The sequence below is a fragment of the Cebus imitator genome, unplaced genomic scaffold, assembly GCF_001604975.1.
Source record: "Cebus imitator isolate Cc_AM_T3 unplaced genomic scaffold, Cebus_imitator-1.0 Scaffold92, whole genome shotgun sequence".
NCBI classification, from domain to species: Eukaryota; Metazoa; Chordata; class Mammalia; order Primates; family Cebidae; genus Cebus; species Cebus imitator.
Window position 1 is genome coordinate 9,632,511 of NW_016107407.1, and position 12,854 is coordinate 9,645,364.

At 36.4% G+C, this 12,854-nt stretch overlaps 1 protein-coding gene and 1 pseudogene across 4 annotated transcripts in view; one reads left to right on the forward strand and one right to left on the reverse strand.

Annotated features, from left to right (window-relative positions):
- The window catches only part of MYO3A (myosin IIIA), a 239,557-nt gene that overhangs the window by 68,754 nt on the left and 157,949 nt on the right, over positions 1-12,854 (reverse strand). For all 4 annotated transcript variants that reach the window (XM_037740961.1, XM_017535518.2, XM_017535516.2 and 1 more), the window contains 2 exons: positions 11,777-11,987; positions 8,132-8,279 (listed from right to left, as the gene is read on the reverse strand). In XM_037740961.1, coding sequence (XP_037596889.1) covers positions 8,132-8,279; positions 11,777-11,987 — 359 coding nt within the window. The remainder of the gene's footprint in view (positions 1-8,131; positions 8,280-11,776; positions 11,988-12,854) is intronic.
- Positions 11,028-11,544, forward strand: LOC108309133 (annotated as a pseudogene).

The following is a 12,854-nucleotide window of genomic DNA, read 5'->3' on the forward strand; positions in this document are numbered from 1 at the left end:
CTTTCCTTTTCTTTCTTTTTTTTTGAGACAAAGTCTGACTCTGTCACCCAGGCTGGAGTACAGTGGTGCCATTTCAGCTCACTGCAACCTCCACCTCCCGGGTTCAAGTAATTTCCCCTACCTCAGCCTCCCAAGTAGCTGGGATTATAGGCACATGCCACCATGCCCAGCTAATTTTTGTATTTTTAGTAGAGACAGGGTTTCACCATGTTGGCAAGGCTGGTCTTGAATTCCTAATCTCAGGTGATTCTCCTGCCTCAGCCTCCCAAAGTGCTGGGATTACAGGCATGAGCCACTGTGCCTAGTTTCTACCTTGTTTTTCATTGAATTTTGAGTCGGGTCATGAAACAGCACAGTGGCAGGAAAGCCCATACAATGTGTACCTCTCCAGCTATGGCCTAAACAACAAGCTTAAATGTTTAAGGCCAAAGGGCCATTCAAGGAGAGATGCAACATGACTACATTGAGCCCTCAGAACATCTCAGACTTGCACAGCATGGAAGGGTGGTCACCATGGGCTGAGAGAGGCTGCAAGAGTCCACATGGCTGGTAAATCAGGTGCAAATTTAAGCACAGATTACTCAGTACACATTAATAACACAATGAAGGTTCACTTTCATCATTCAGGTCTTACCTCTTCAGAGACACCTTCCTTCATCTTTCTAATTCAGCAATTTCCCTTCCTTAACTGGTCACTCTCATGCACTCTACCATGATTTACATTATTTTACCCAGTGCTCCGGGGTACGTGTTTGTGCATCAAGCTTTTCTGTATTTTCTATTATATCTTAAAATAGATAGATGATCACATGGTATGAACATTTTACAGGCTCCTGAAACATGCTTGTAGATTGATTTTTTTTTTTTTTTTTGAGACAGTCTGTCACCCAGCCTGGAGTGCAGCGGCATGATCTCAGCTCACTGCAACCTCTGTCTCTGGGGTTCAATTGATTCTCTTGCCTCAGCCTCTAGAGTAGCTGGGATTATAGGCATTCACTACCACACCTGGCTAATTTTTGTTATTTTTAGTAGAGTTGAGTTTCTCCATGTTGCCTGGGCTGATCTCAAACTCCTGACTTCAAATGATCCCCTCAACTGTGCCTCGACCTTGACCTCCCCAAGTGCTGGGATTACAGGCGTGAATCACTGTGCCCAATTGTAGACTGATTTTTTGAAAGCTTGCAGAAACTGCACTCTTAATCATAAACACTTCTAACCTGCTGCATCCTCACCAGCAATGAATATTTTCATTAAATATTTTAAATCTATTTTTGATAGGGGAAATGGTAGCCTGTTGTTGTAATTGCATTTCTTTGCTTAAATATTTCCTTAACAGGATAGATTTTGGGGAAAATAAAGTAGATACATGCTTAGCATATACTATGTACTTAATGTCTGTCGGCTATTATTAGGAGTATTATTGTTTTGAAACCAGATAATAAGAAACATGATATTTTTTGGACTCAGAGGCTTTCTTACAGCAACAGTTGCTGTGATGTTGCTGAAGATTTGTGAAGCTAGCAATCGGACAGTTAAATGAAAGGAAAGGCTCTAGGACTTTCTTGAAAACATCGTTGGTGTCAGGTTGATGTTTGCTTCCTGGTCTCTTTCCCATTTGCTTCTTTGTGTCCTTTTGTTTGTGTGACTACATTTCACAGGAATTCATTCATGAAACTGGAGTTTGAGTGACTTTCCTGAAGAAATCATTCTCTTGAGTGTTGATCTCAGTGGGCTGGCTTGGCAGGAGCAGTCACAATATCAGCTGTGGTTTCTGCTGTCCTCGCCCATGAGTCTAGACCCCTTCCTTGTCAGCTTGCTCACACTGCTTCTATTGCTCTTGCATTGCCTCTTTGTGGCATATGAAGTAAGACTTCTCTCGCCTTTCAATAATATGAGAAATGTCATTTTGAAGAAAAATGTATGCCCCAAGCTCGCAAACTTTTCCTTGTATCATCATGATGATGATATTGTCATAATATAATCTTATCAGAAGGTTCTTGAGATATGACAAGCTACAGTTTTCAAGTGTTTCTTAAAATTCGACTTTTAACAAAATTTTAGAACACTGTAAGAAGTCAGATCTCTAATAATAAAAAATACAGTTGGAAGACCTAGGTGAGGTTGCATTAGTTGGGAAGATGGACTAGAATAATGGTGAACTATTTCAATTCTTCGTTTCCTTAGCTGAAGTTCTGAAATTATCCAGGTCTGGAATAATTTAAAATACAGAATAACCTATAGCTCGAGTTCGCAAATAATTTTAGCTCACATAAATGATACTTATTGCCCTTCCATGTACTACCTAAATCTTTAAGAATCAATAATGAATGATTTTATTTGTTTATAGTCTTATCACCTACATTAGTACACACCAGACCAATCAACCTGTACTTACTGTGTGGGCTTTCTTTTTTTTTTTTTTTTTGAGATGGAGTCTCACTCTGTGGTCCAGGCTGGAGTGCAGTCATATGATTTCTGCTCACTGTAACCTCTGACTCCTGGGTTCAAGTGATTCTCATGGCATAGCCTCCTGAGTAGCTAGGTACAGATGCGTGCCACCATGCCCCGCTAATTTTTGTATTTTTAGTAGAGATGGAGTTTCTCCATGTTGGCCAGGCTGGTCTCAAAGTCCTGGCCTCAAGTGATTCCGCCCGCCTTGGCCTCCCAAAGAGCTGAGATTACAGGTGTGAACCACTGTGCCTGGCCAGTCTGTACTTAGTGCGTTTTTATTTCTTAGCACCAACCTGGATAGCAGTAGACGAACACTCCCAAAGTAGGCAGACTACATCATTACGTAAAGAACAGACAGGTTCTGGAACAGTCTTCTACCTACTCCCCCACAAACACCACCTCATCATTTTACTATAGAAGAACATTTTCTACTACCTTCTGATAGTTTTATCCAAGCCTTAAGTTTTAAGAAGATTCTTCCAAAGTCACCAATTGAAGTGATTTGAGGACTCTGGCTCAGACATCTTTCTTTTATAAAAGGCTGGTATACAGTGACGGGGCACACTTACTTCTTTTACCGAATTTACACCTGGGGAACAATGTCATAGCCCTCTCAGGTAGGCGAGTTCATCATTTGACACTGCTCCACAGTTGTAGATATTTCAGAATCTGGGGAAATGTTAACAGCTGGTATACAGTATATATGAACCTCAATATTCTCCTGTTTCTTGTTATCAAGTCATACATCAGTATCTCTTTCATAAGTTTAGTCTGCTTTTTTATGGTCCTACCCATTTTAGGTCATGGGAGGAAGAATGAGATTTATTTCATGAGATGGCACTGGCAATTCACCTGGGTTTGTGGTACTGTCTTGGTACAGATCACTGCAGAGGATGTGATACACTCAAATTCCTCAAACATTCATGAAGTGCCTACTGTGTGTGTGATTAGGGGTAGTTCGGGCTGGGGAAAATAGAATTAAAGATAAAAAAGATAGAGTTTCTCTTCTTTTATTTATTTTTTTTTTGAGATAGAGTTTTGCTCTTTCGCCCAGGCTGGAGTGAAGTGGACCCAAACTCGGCTCACTGCAACCACCGGGTCCTGGGTTCAAGCAATTCTCCTGCCTCAGCCTCCCGAGTAGCTGGGGTGCTAGATGCCTGCCACCCATACCTGGCTAATTTTGTATTTTTTGTAGAGACAGGGTTTCACTATGTTGACCAGGCTGGTCTGGAACTCCTGACCTCAGGTGATTCACCCTCCTTGGCCTCCCAAAGTCCTGGGATTACAGGCGTGAGCCACTGCACTGATTGCTTCTGTTTTTTAGGGCATGACAAAAATGCTCTCTGCCTTTCCACTCCAACCCTGAAGTCACATCTGAGATTTCTTTGTTTGTGGCTGTATTCTCCTTTTCAGTTGTTTCACCTTCTAGTTCTAATTCCTGTGAGGGGTCTCCCCTTGTCACAGTCCCTGCCAGCCTCTGCTGCCAGCCTCAGTGCCCCTCGGGATCTCCTGTCTTCCTCTATCCTGCCTTATGTTGATTCTCCTTGGCCTTTCATGTTAAGACTGACCTATGCTTCTTTTCCTTCCTCCTTCCTAATCTAATATAAATAATCTAATAATTAAATAATAGTTTATAATTTAATAATGATAATCTAATAATTAGCAATCTAATAGATTAATAAAATAATCCCCTATGCAGAAGAAAAGGTGCTCTTATTTATTTAGAAAGAAAGAAATGAAGGAAAGAGCACCTTTTTCTCCTGCATACGAGATTACTTTACTAGATCCCTGGTCCTTGCTTATTTGTTTGTTCATGAGAAAAACTGTAGAGAACTGTCAGAAGCCCCTTACTTAGGTCCTGGTTTCGTTTCATTGTTCTATAACCTTGGGCAAATCACAGTTGAGGGGAAGGAGTCATTTTAATCAATGAAATATAGATAATCTATTTAGGTTCTTCTAGTTCTAATATTTTTGAATGCACAACTGCTTGGATATGTTTTGAAACTCAATGAATAAATGTGGTTAAGACTGTGGACAGAACGTCTGCAGGAGGAAAGAAGCTACATGGACACATAGTCCCTGAAGTCTGTATTTTAGAAAAATTACTCCTACTCACCGCTCCTCAAATGGTGTGCATATTCATGAAAACTACCCAGGGTGGAAAGAAACCAATGAGAAGTTACTTACTCTAACCATTGACAAAAATCCTCTGTTTTCAAACAAAAATTATAAAGGTTGAAAATCTAAGATTTCTGTAAGAGTGCTACCAGAACTCTAGATGAGCTATGTTTATGTTTATTAGGGTGAAAAAAAAAAAACTTTTGCCACTTTTCATTTTGAAATAATTTAAAACTTACAGAAAAATTTAAAAATAGTACAAGGAACTCCCATGTACCTTTTACATGGTGGCTATTTCAAAACTGTTAATGCTTTATCATGTTTGATTTTTCATTCTTTCTCTTTCTATATACACATATTTTTTAATAACACTTTAATGAAATAACTATTTTTCAAAAATTCTAAAAAATAGTGATAATATATATCCTGTAAAAATGTCAACTCTTGTTCTCCCAGTGCTGGGAAACTGTAAAAGCTTCAAATAATATGAAATATCAAACTGCAGAAAAATTTTAAGAGCTACATATTTTACACATAGAAAAGTAATGCTTCTATACACAGGCTCTCTTAACATTCTAAATATGTAAATAATAAGGAAAATAAAGGGATACAAATTGGATGCTCCAGGTTGTTATTAAGAGATTCTGAGGCACATAGTAAATGTCCATAGGAAAGTAGGTTATGAAGAGAAAGGTGGTATAGCTACCAGTGAGTGGATAATAGAGATTCCTGGATTTAGGAAAATGTTTCAAAAGTAATACAAACGGTTGGAAATAATTCCAGGAAGCAAAAAACTATCTACTCTGCATGCTATAGATTAGGTCATCATTATAAATTCTTTCATGAAAAATACTTTACTGTAATTTATTGATCTTTTTTAAATGGAAGGCAATGGGGAAATGATATTCAAAATACCTTTGTAAACAGCTTTGCTGGAGTGTCCCATTGTCTATTACAAATATACTTAAATTAGACTAAATAGGAAAACATTTTCAGCAGACTATTATTTATGTTCCAGTGTTGTAAACTGTCAATAAAAATAATGTTTATTGGTTTAAGCAGGAACAGAAGTGATTCATCCGTAAAGGTGCTGCCCAAGGCTTGTGCTGAGATCTGGCCAGATCATTTGTACGACTCATAAAGTGAGAACACTATTTCTTTCTGATAGGCAATAATGGCTCTATTAAACTAAGGAGCTCTCAGGTCCAATCTGTGATTATATTCAACCAAAAAATGTAGACAATGACTTTAATTCATGGTTTAATAGCAGTTTCTCATTTATGGAAATTAGTGTAAGTGTGCTCTTTGTCTGTGATAGCTAATACATACAGTTAGTTAGCTTTTCTCAGTTATATTTTCAGCCTTCACAGGACAGTTAGAAAGAAAAAACAAATACACTCGTGTTAAAATCAAGAGAGTCATTGACTAATTCTGTATCTCCTGGATAACACATTCATCAGTTTGATTGTACTCAGCGGCCACTGTTTGTTTCATAAGATTATGAAGCAGATATTCCTAGGTAGTTACTCCAGGTACCTGAAGGACTGGAAACTGTTTTAATTCCTCAAAGTGCTTTGTATAATTCTGGATTCTAGTTGAATTTTTTATTTTGTTGGGGGAAATTCTGAGTTCTTTTGTTCTGAAATCCTCTCAAGGTTATCTTAAAGGGCTTTATAGAATAATTTTTGTAACAAGCCATAGACAAAGGAATTAATAGCATTGGAATCATGAATGAAATTCAAGGCTAGCAATCAAAGCAACTTGTAGGCTGGGCTTGGTGGCTCACGCCTGTAATTCCAGAACTTTGGGAGGCTGAGGCAGGTAGATGGCTTGAGCCTAGGTGTTCAAGACCAGCCTGGTCTACATGGTGAAACCCTGTCTCCAGGAAAAAATGCAAAAATTAGCCAGGTGTGGTGGTGCATGCCTGTGGTCCCAGCTACTTGGGAGGCTGAGGCAGGATTGCTTGAGTCTGGGAGGTAGGGGCTGCAGTCAGCTGACATTGCCCCACTGCACTCTAGCCTGGATGACGGAGTGAGATTCTATCTCAATTTAAAAAAATCGATTTGTAAACTAACATTTTATAAAACGTGAAAAGCAATAATTACTGAAATATCTGTACCTTGGTTAAGGCTAAAACCAGAGTCTACCCAATCACCAAAAGAACAACAGAGATCTACCAATGCAAGTCAGTAACTCATCAGATGGGCAATGCCTGGGGATGCAGCTGGTCCCATAAAGTCGGCAATTTTGATAGATCGTATCAGAGTCCAAACCAAAAATGTTTTACTTGTTTTGTTCTCTGGTTCAAATGGATGTTGTGAGTATTGTGAAGCATTAAAGTAAGACGACATTAGTTTAATTAATACTTATTGAGCACTTGCTATATGTCAGCCTCTAAAAAGACAAAAAGAATTAAGACACAGTATATGACCTAAAGGAGTTTACAGCCTAGTGAGAAAGACAAAAATGAACTAGGATGTTGAAACAAGGAAGGGCCATTCCAGGGGAGTCGGGGAGGTCAGAGCCAGATACTGCAGACTCAGTGTACCAGATGAGGAAGGAAGACATGCAATGCAGTGAGTGCTGAATATGCTTTCAAGGAGCTTGGCTGTGAGGGGAAGAGAGAGGACCATGCTACAGAGGTAAGCAGAGTGGAAAAGGGCTTTGTTTTTTATTTTGTTTGCTTTTAAGATTTTATAGAGATTTCTTCACATATCTAGGTTATGGGAAGGCACCAATGGAGAGGGGTAGAGAAGGAGACAAGAAGAGGGAGAGGAAGAGGGAATGAATATTTGATGGAACATCCTGTGATAGATAAAAGAGAGCTGACCACCACATAAGGTCTTAAATTTATGTCTTTTGTCGGCTTAAGAAATGTCAAAATCTAAATGCTTTATTTTGTGACCACTGTTTTCAAAACGTAATTCCAAAATAAATTTTTAAGAAGCCTAAATATTTTGAACAAAATGAAGTTCATGTACCTCTAATTTAAATGCAAAACAATATAATATTATTTGAAGGAGACAAATGACATACTGGATGATATTAAATATGACTGTTTTAGACTTAATAAAATAATTTAAATATTCTTAATATTACAGTTTGTCAAATGTGATTCAAGTAAGTCATTTTTCTCTAAAGAGGAATATTTTTTTGAAGGTGATTCATAAATTACACATTGTACCTTGACAAAATTATCATTTCATGGCGTTTGCATCAAACCCATTATCTTATGTTCTGTTGCCTAGCTACTGGAATTCTGAAGTTTAATGGCTTTTAGATGGTTAGTGAAATTTCAAACAGAATTTCAGCTATGTAGTCTACAGAAAGAAAAATTGCTGGACACATTTATTTACTTAAATTTTCAAAGGAAATTTCTTTGTTTGCAAAGGCTCAGAATTCTAAGTTTTGGAGAGGAGTGTACCGATTTTCAGTGGAGGACACTTAACATCACATATCAACTCACAGGCTTTAGATCTATTGTTAAGGTCCTGCTTCATTTGCACAAGTCTGCATATGATATACACATGCATGCATCTTTATAGTAAGTACTTCGGCTTACCTGTTCCCATGCGAACACATGTTGATTATAATAATACTGAATTTGTTCATTTGCAATGTTAATGCACAGCTGCTCAAAGGAATTTTTTTTGAAATTTTCAAAGCCAAATATATCAAGAATGCCAATGCTCAGCTCATCACCATTCTCACTAGAAGAATAAAAGAGACATTATTTTATTTCCTGAAGAGGTAATGGAAAACAGGGAATCTTAGAGTTGCCATTTGTGATTGGGCTAAGAAACTACTATAAAGACATACATTTAGAGTGAAATTTTCTTCACTAAAATAGTTTCTGTCTGTAGCACATAAAGATAATGGCAGATATTGATTTTTATATGAAAATGGAACAATATTTTCCTTGAACTACAGAAACCACTTGGATACTCTTATATACTGAAACAAAAGAAACTTTTTCTTCTCCTAAGAACAAAGTAACAGGTTTGAGTGAGTCAGGAATTACAAGAACCACCTGGGTAGCGATTAGAGCACAGCAAAAATATATTTATCAAAACTGTCCCAGAAAAGCAAAAACTCTCTTAAAGAGTATAGTCTTTAATTTTAAGAGAATAATTCGAAAATCTTACTAAAAGATCTTAATTATTTTAAAGAATTGTTATTTGCTTTTGGGTCATTTACTTATAGTTTTTAAAATATAGAACAAATGGCAACCTGGAGAAAGATAAATACATAGGGATTTATTTTTACATTTAAATCCTTTAAAATATAATTAAATACTATTTCACAATTAAGTATTTCAAATACATTTTTTTCTACTATTGGTCAAAAGGTTTACTCCTCCCCAAAGAAATAGATACATTGCAGAATTATTGTGATGTAAATTTAAAAAGAAAGTACAAAAGCTTCTCTACGTGTTCGTCATTTAGGTATTCCAGGGTTATACTGAGCATTATGTAAGGAAGTGATTTGGAAATGACAGTCAGCAACTGCACACTGTGAGCTGAAGGATCTGCTCTACCTTTGGAGGAAGTGATTGAATTCAAATTTCAGGCTGTGGAATACTTTAAATATGTGCTGGGATGGACAAAGGGAAAGCTATCAGTATTTCCAAAAGTTCCTATTTTGAATAATAGTTCTATATTATTGTATGAGCCAAGACGTCTAGTGAATACTTATGCTGGTTTTATCAAAATTATTATCCCTTTACAATCTCTTTGCCCCACAGGATCCCACAGAGATAAATATTTAACTCACTGCATAAAAAAGTGTTAGAGCCAGGAGGGACCTTACAAATGACCTAGTTCAGGGATTCTTAAAGTAGGATCTGTTCATGGCTTTCAAGTGGTTTGGAATCATAAGTGTGCAATATTTTGGTGGGCATGTAGAAATATATCCATTTTTTATTTTGAAGTGAAGGAAAAAGGAAGTTTTCAAGATGTTCTTAAAAGGCTCCAAGATACACCCCAACAACTAAGACCACTGACTCGTCATTCAATGCCCTTATTTAACAGCTGAGGAGGGAAAAACCCAGACAAATGCAGTAAGTTGCACAGTATCCCATAACGAGTTAGTGGCAAAGCTTAACATACAACATGTGCTGCTTAAAATCTTAGTGTACATCTTGACAAAGTTGAACTAAATTATTTCAATTGGCCTCCCTTTAGTTTTTAAACTTTCTGTAAAAATTCTGAAAATCTAAGATTTGGATGGTTTTCATTAGCGAATGGAAAGGAAAGTTGCCATTTAGTATATTTGGTCTATGTACATTTAGTACATAGGCTACAGTGGACCCCCCTTCTGGGTAGGTTTCATTTAGTGCCAAATATGCAGATGATAATTAACAAAATGAGGCCAAGTCACTAAATATCTTGCCTATATTTTCTGGAATATACAGATAATAAAAATCCCTGATTTTTTTCCATTTTCATATGAATGCTTGACATAATATAGATGACCACAGAAGAACATACAAACCATTTTGACCATTACCTCAAAATGGGAAAATGGTATATATGGTACCCAGGAGGTGCAGACACAATTTTGAGAGACACGGAACATGGAGAAATAATGGCTTTTAGATATCTTGACTATACATGGTACTATGGTGTGGTATGTATTTTAGTGAAAAAATAATAATGAATTGCACACTTGAAATGTGTATAATGGTCTTTTACGCTTAGTAAGCAAGTGTGAAGGAGGTGATCTGATGGTAGGCATCCCTCTTGCTCTTCCACATGCGAAATTCTAAAGATTATGCCATTTATCACAGAACAAAGCTTTAGATGCAAATGTAAGGACCTGGATCTACGTACAAGCCCAGCTTATAGAGAGCACTTAGTCAATGGTAGCTGTAATTATATTTAAGAAGGAAGGCTTTAGACTTACAGTCAGATAATAATACTTACATCCTGGCTCTGCCATTTACTATTACCTACATTTATCTAGTGCATTTCTGAACCAAATTTCATTGGATTTACAGTGAGGATGTAATGGGGTTACATTTAGAGTTAAAATATGAAAAGACAGTTTACATTTATCTTCAAGGTTTAATTTAAACCCTCAAAATAAATACAAAGAACTGCTAAGCTGACATTTTACATAAGCATAAAATGGCATATGCTTCATGATACAACTTCTAATTAAAAGAACCTATTAGTTGATAGTAAGATATCAAATTTTTAGAAATTCACTTTCTATTGTGTTATTCATGTTGCTACAGTTTATGTTGCAGCAATTTAAAAATTTTACAGTTATGTGGCATTATGAGGTGGGACTATTAGTAAGTGAAGTTATCAACTAAACTATCATTTTAATAATTTAATTTTATCAATTAGAAACATCTTGGCCCGCATGTGTGTGCCTAATCTCAGGTGGTCCACCCGAGATCCCCAGAGAATGAACCCTAGTTCCCCATGCGACCCTTTATCCATGCTGCCAAGATGAAAGAAACAATCATGAACCAGGAAAAACTTGCCAAACTGCAGGCGCAGGTGCAAATTGGTGGGAAAGGAACTGCTCGCAGAAAAAGAAGGTGGTTCATAGAACAGCCACAGCAGATAATTAAAATCTTCAGTTTTCCTTAAAGAAGTTAGGGGTAAACAATATCTCTGGTATTGAAGAGGTGAATATATTTACAAACCGAGGAACAGTGATCCACTTTAACAACCCTAAAGTGTAGGCATCCCTGGCAGTGAACACTTTCACCTTTACAGGCCATGCTGAGACAAAGCAGCTGACAGAAGTGCTACCCAGCATCTTAAGCTTGGGGCAGACAGTCCGACTAGTTTAAGGAGACTGGCTCAAGCTCTCTCTAAACAATGTGTGGATGGAAAAGCACCACTTGCAACTGGAGAGGAGGAGGATGATGAAGCTCCAGATCTTGCAGAGTGGATCAGTGTTACTTGGTTTGTAAACTGCATGTTCTTTACATGTACCCCAGGACCTAAAATGCAATAAAATATACATATATTAACAAATAATAATAATAAAAAAGTATTGTGGGCCTGAAAAAAAAAAAAAAAAAAAAAAAAAAAAAAAAAAAAAAAAAAAAAAAAAAAAAAAAAGTATTGTGGGCCTAAAAAAAAAAAAAAAGAAACCTCTTGAAAGAGACCTATACAAAACAATCAGTTAGAAAATAGATTTACATCACCTGATATTTGGGAAAAAATGTTTCTGTAAAAATTTTTACCTTGGTAATGAGTCATGCTTCAACAAACTGTTAATGCAATTGACTATCCAACTAAAAAGACGTCCATATAAAGTTTTAGCCATGGCATCCCTGACATCGGTAGCTTTTTCTACAGTGTTGGGTCGAATAATTGTTTCTCCTCTAGTGACCACACAGTGGGAGGTGAGAGCTTCTTGTAGCTCATCTGCCTGAATGCAAAGCAAAGAAGCAGCTGAAAAACAGAGTTGCGTTGTTAGAAGAAATTATGGCAATGACGTCACTCCCCAAAAATGAAAATGTCTTAATCTGCCTTCCTCAAATGACATGAATTAATGTGTGATGATTATGTAAAGTAAAAATATGATACTATTCAACATGAGGCCTATGTCTCTTCTTGATCATTTTTCTCAACTTTTCTTTGCTGGTTAGATTTAGGCTATTGCATAATATGACACAACCCAAATCACACTGGCTGGCAGAGTGAAATAGCTGCACAAGCAGGTGGCTGTTTATGTGATGTCAAACATAGTTTCACTAAGTTATGCTAAATAATTTAAAACATAAAAAATAGATTTGGTATAATTTAGATACCATTATTATATACGCATTTTCAAAATGTAGAAATTAATTGGAAGGTTACTTAGATTTCAGGGGTATACCTCAATAAATGTATTTCAAGTACCTTCTGCAATACATAACAGAAAGAGCATAAACTTATCTTGAAGAACATGTACTTATAGTTGACATACAGGTACTTGTACTTATACTTGACATTCATGTACATATCATTCTACTTTTTAGTTTCATACTTTAATTACTAAACTTTGTTAAAAGTAGATGCTTGACAAACATTTATTTGGCATTTAATATTGATTGTGTTTCATGGGGATTTAAAATTAATAATACTTTAACTCAGTGAACAAAACTCGTTTATGAATATAATAAACATCTTTAACCAAAACTATTACATGACAGAATAGCTAATTTTTCAAATCTGTTATTCTACTTTTAAAATATTTTGAACATTTTAAATTTACTTTTAGCACTTGTGGCAAGACATTTCTTAGTTATGTGAGTAAGATTGTTTTTTTTTTTTTTT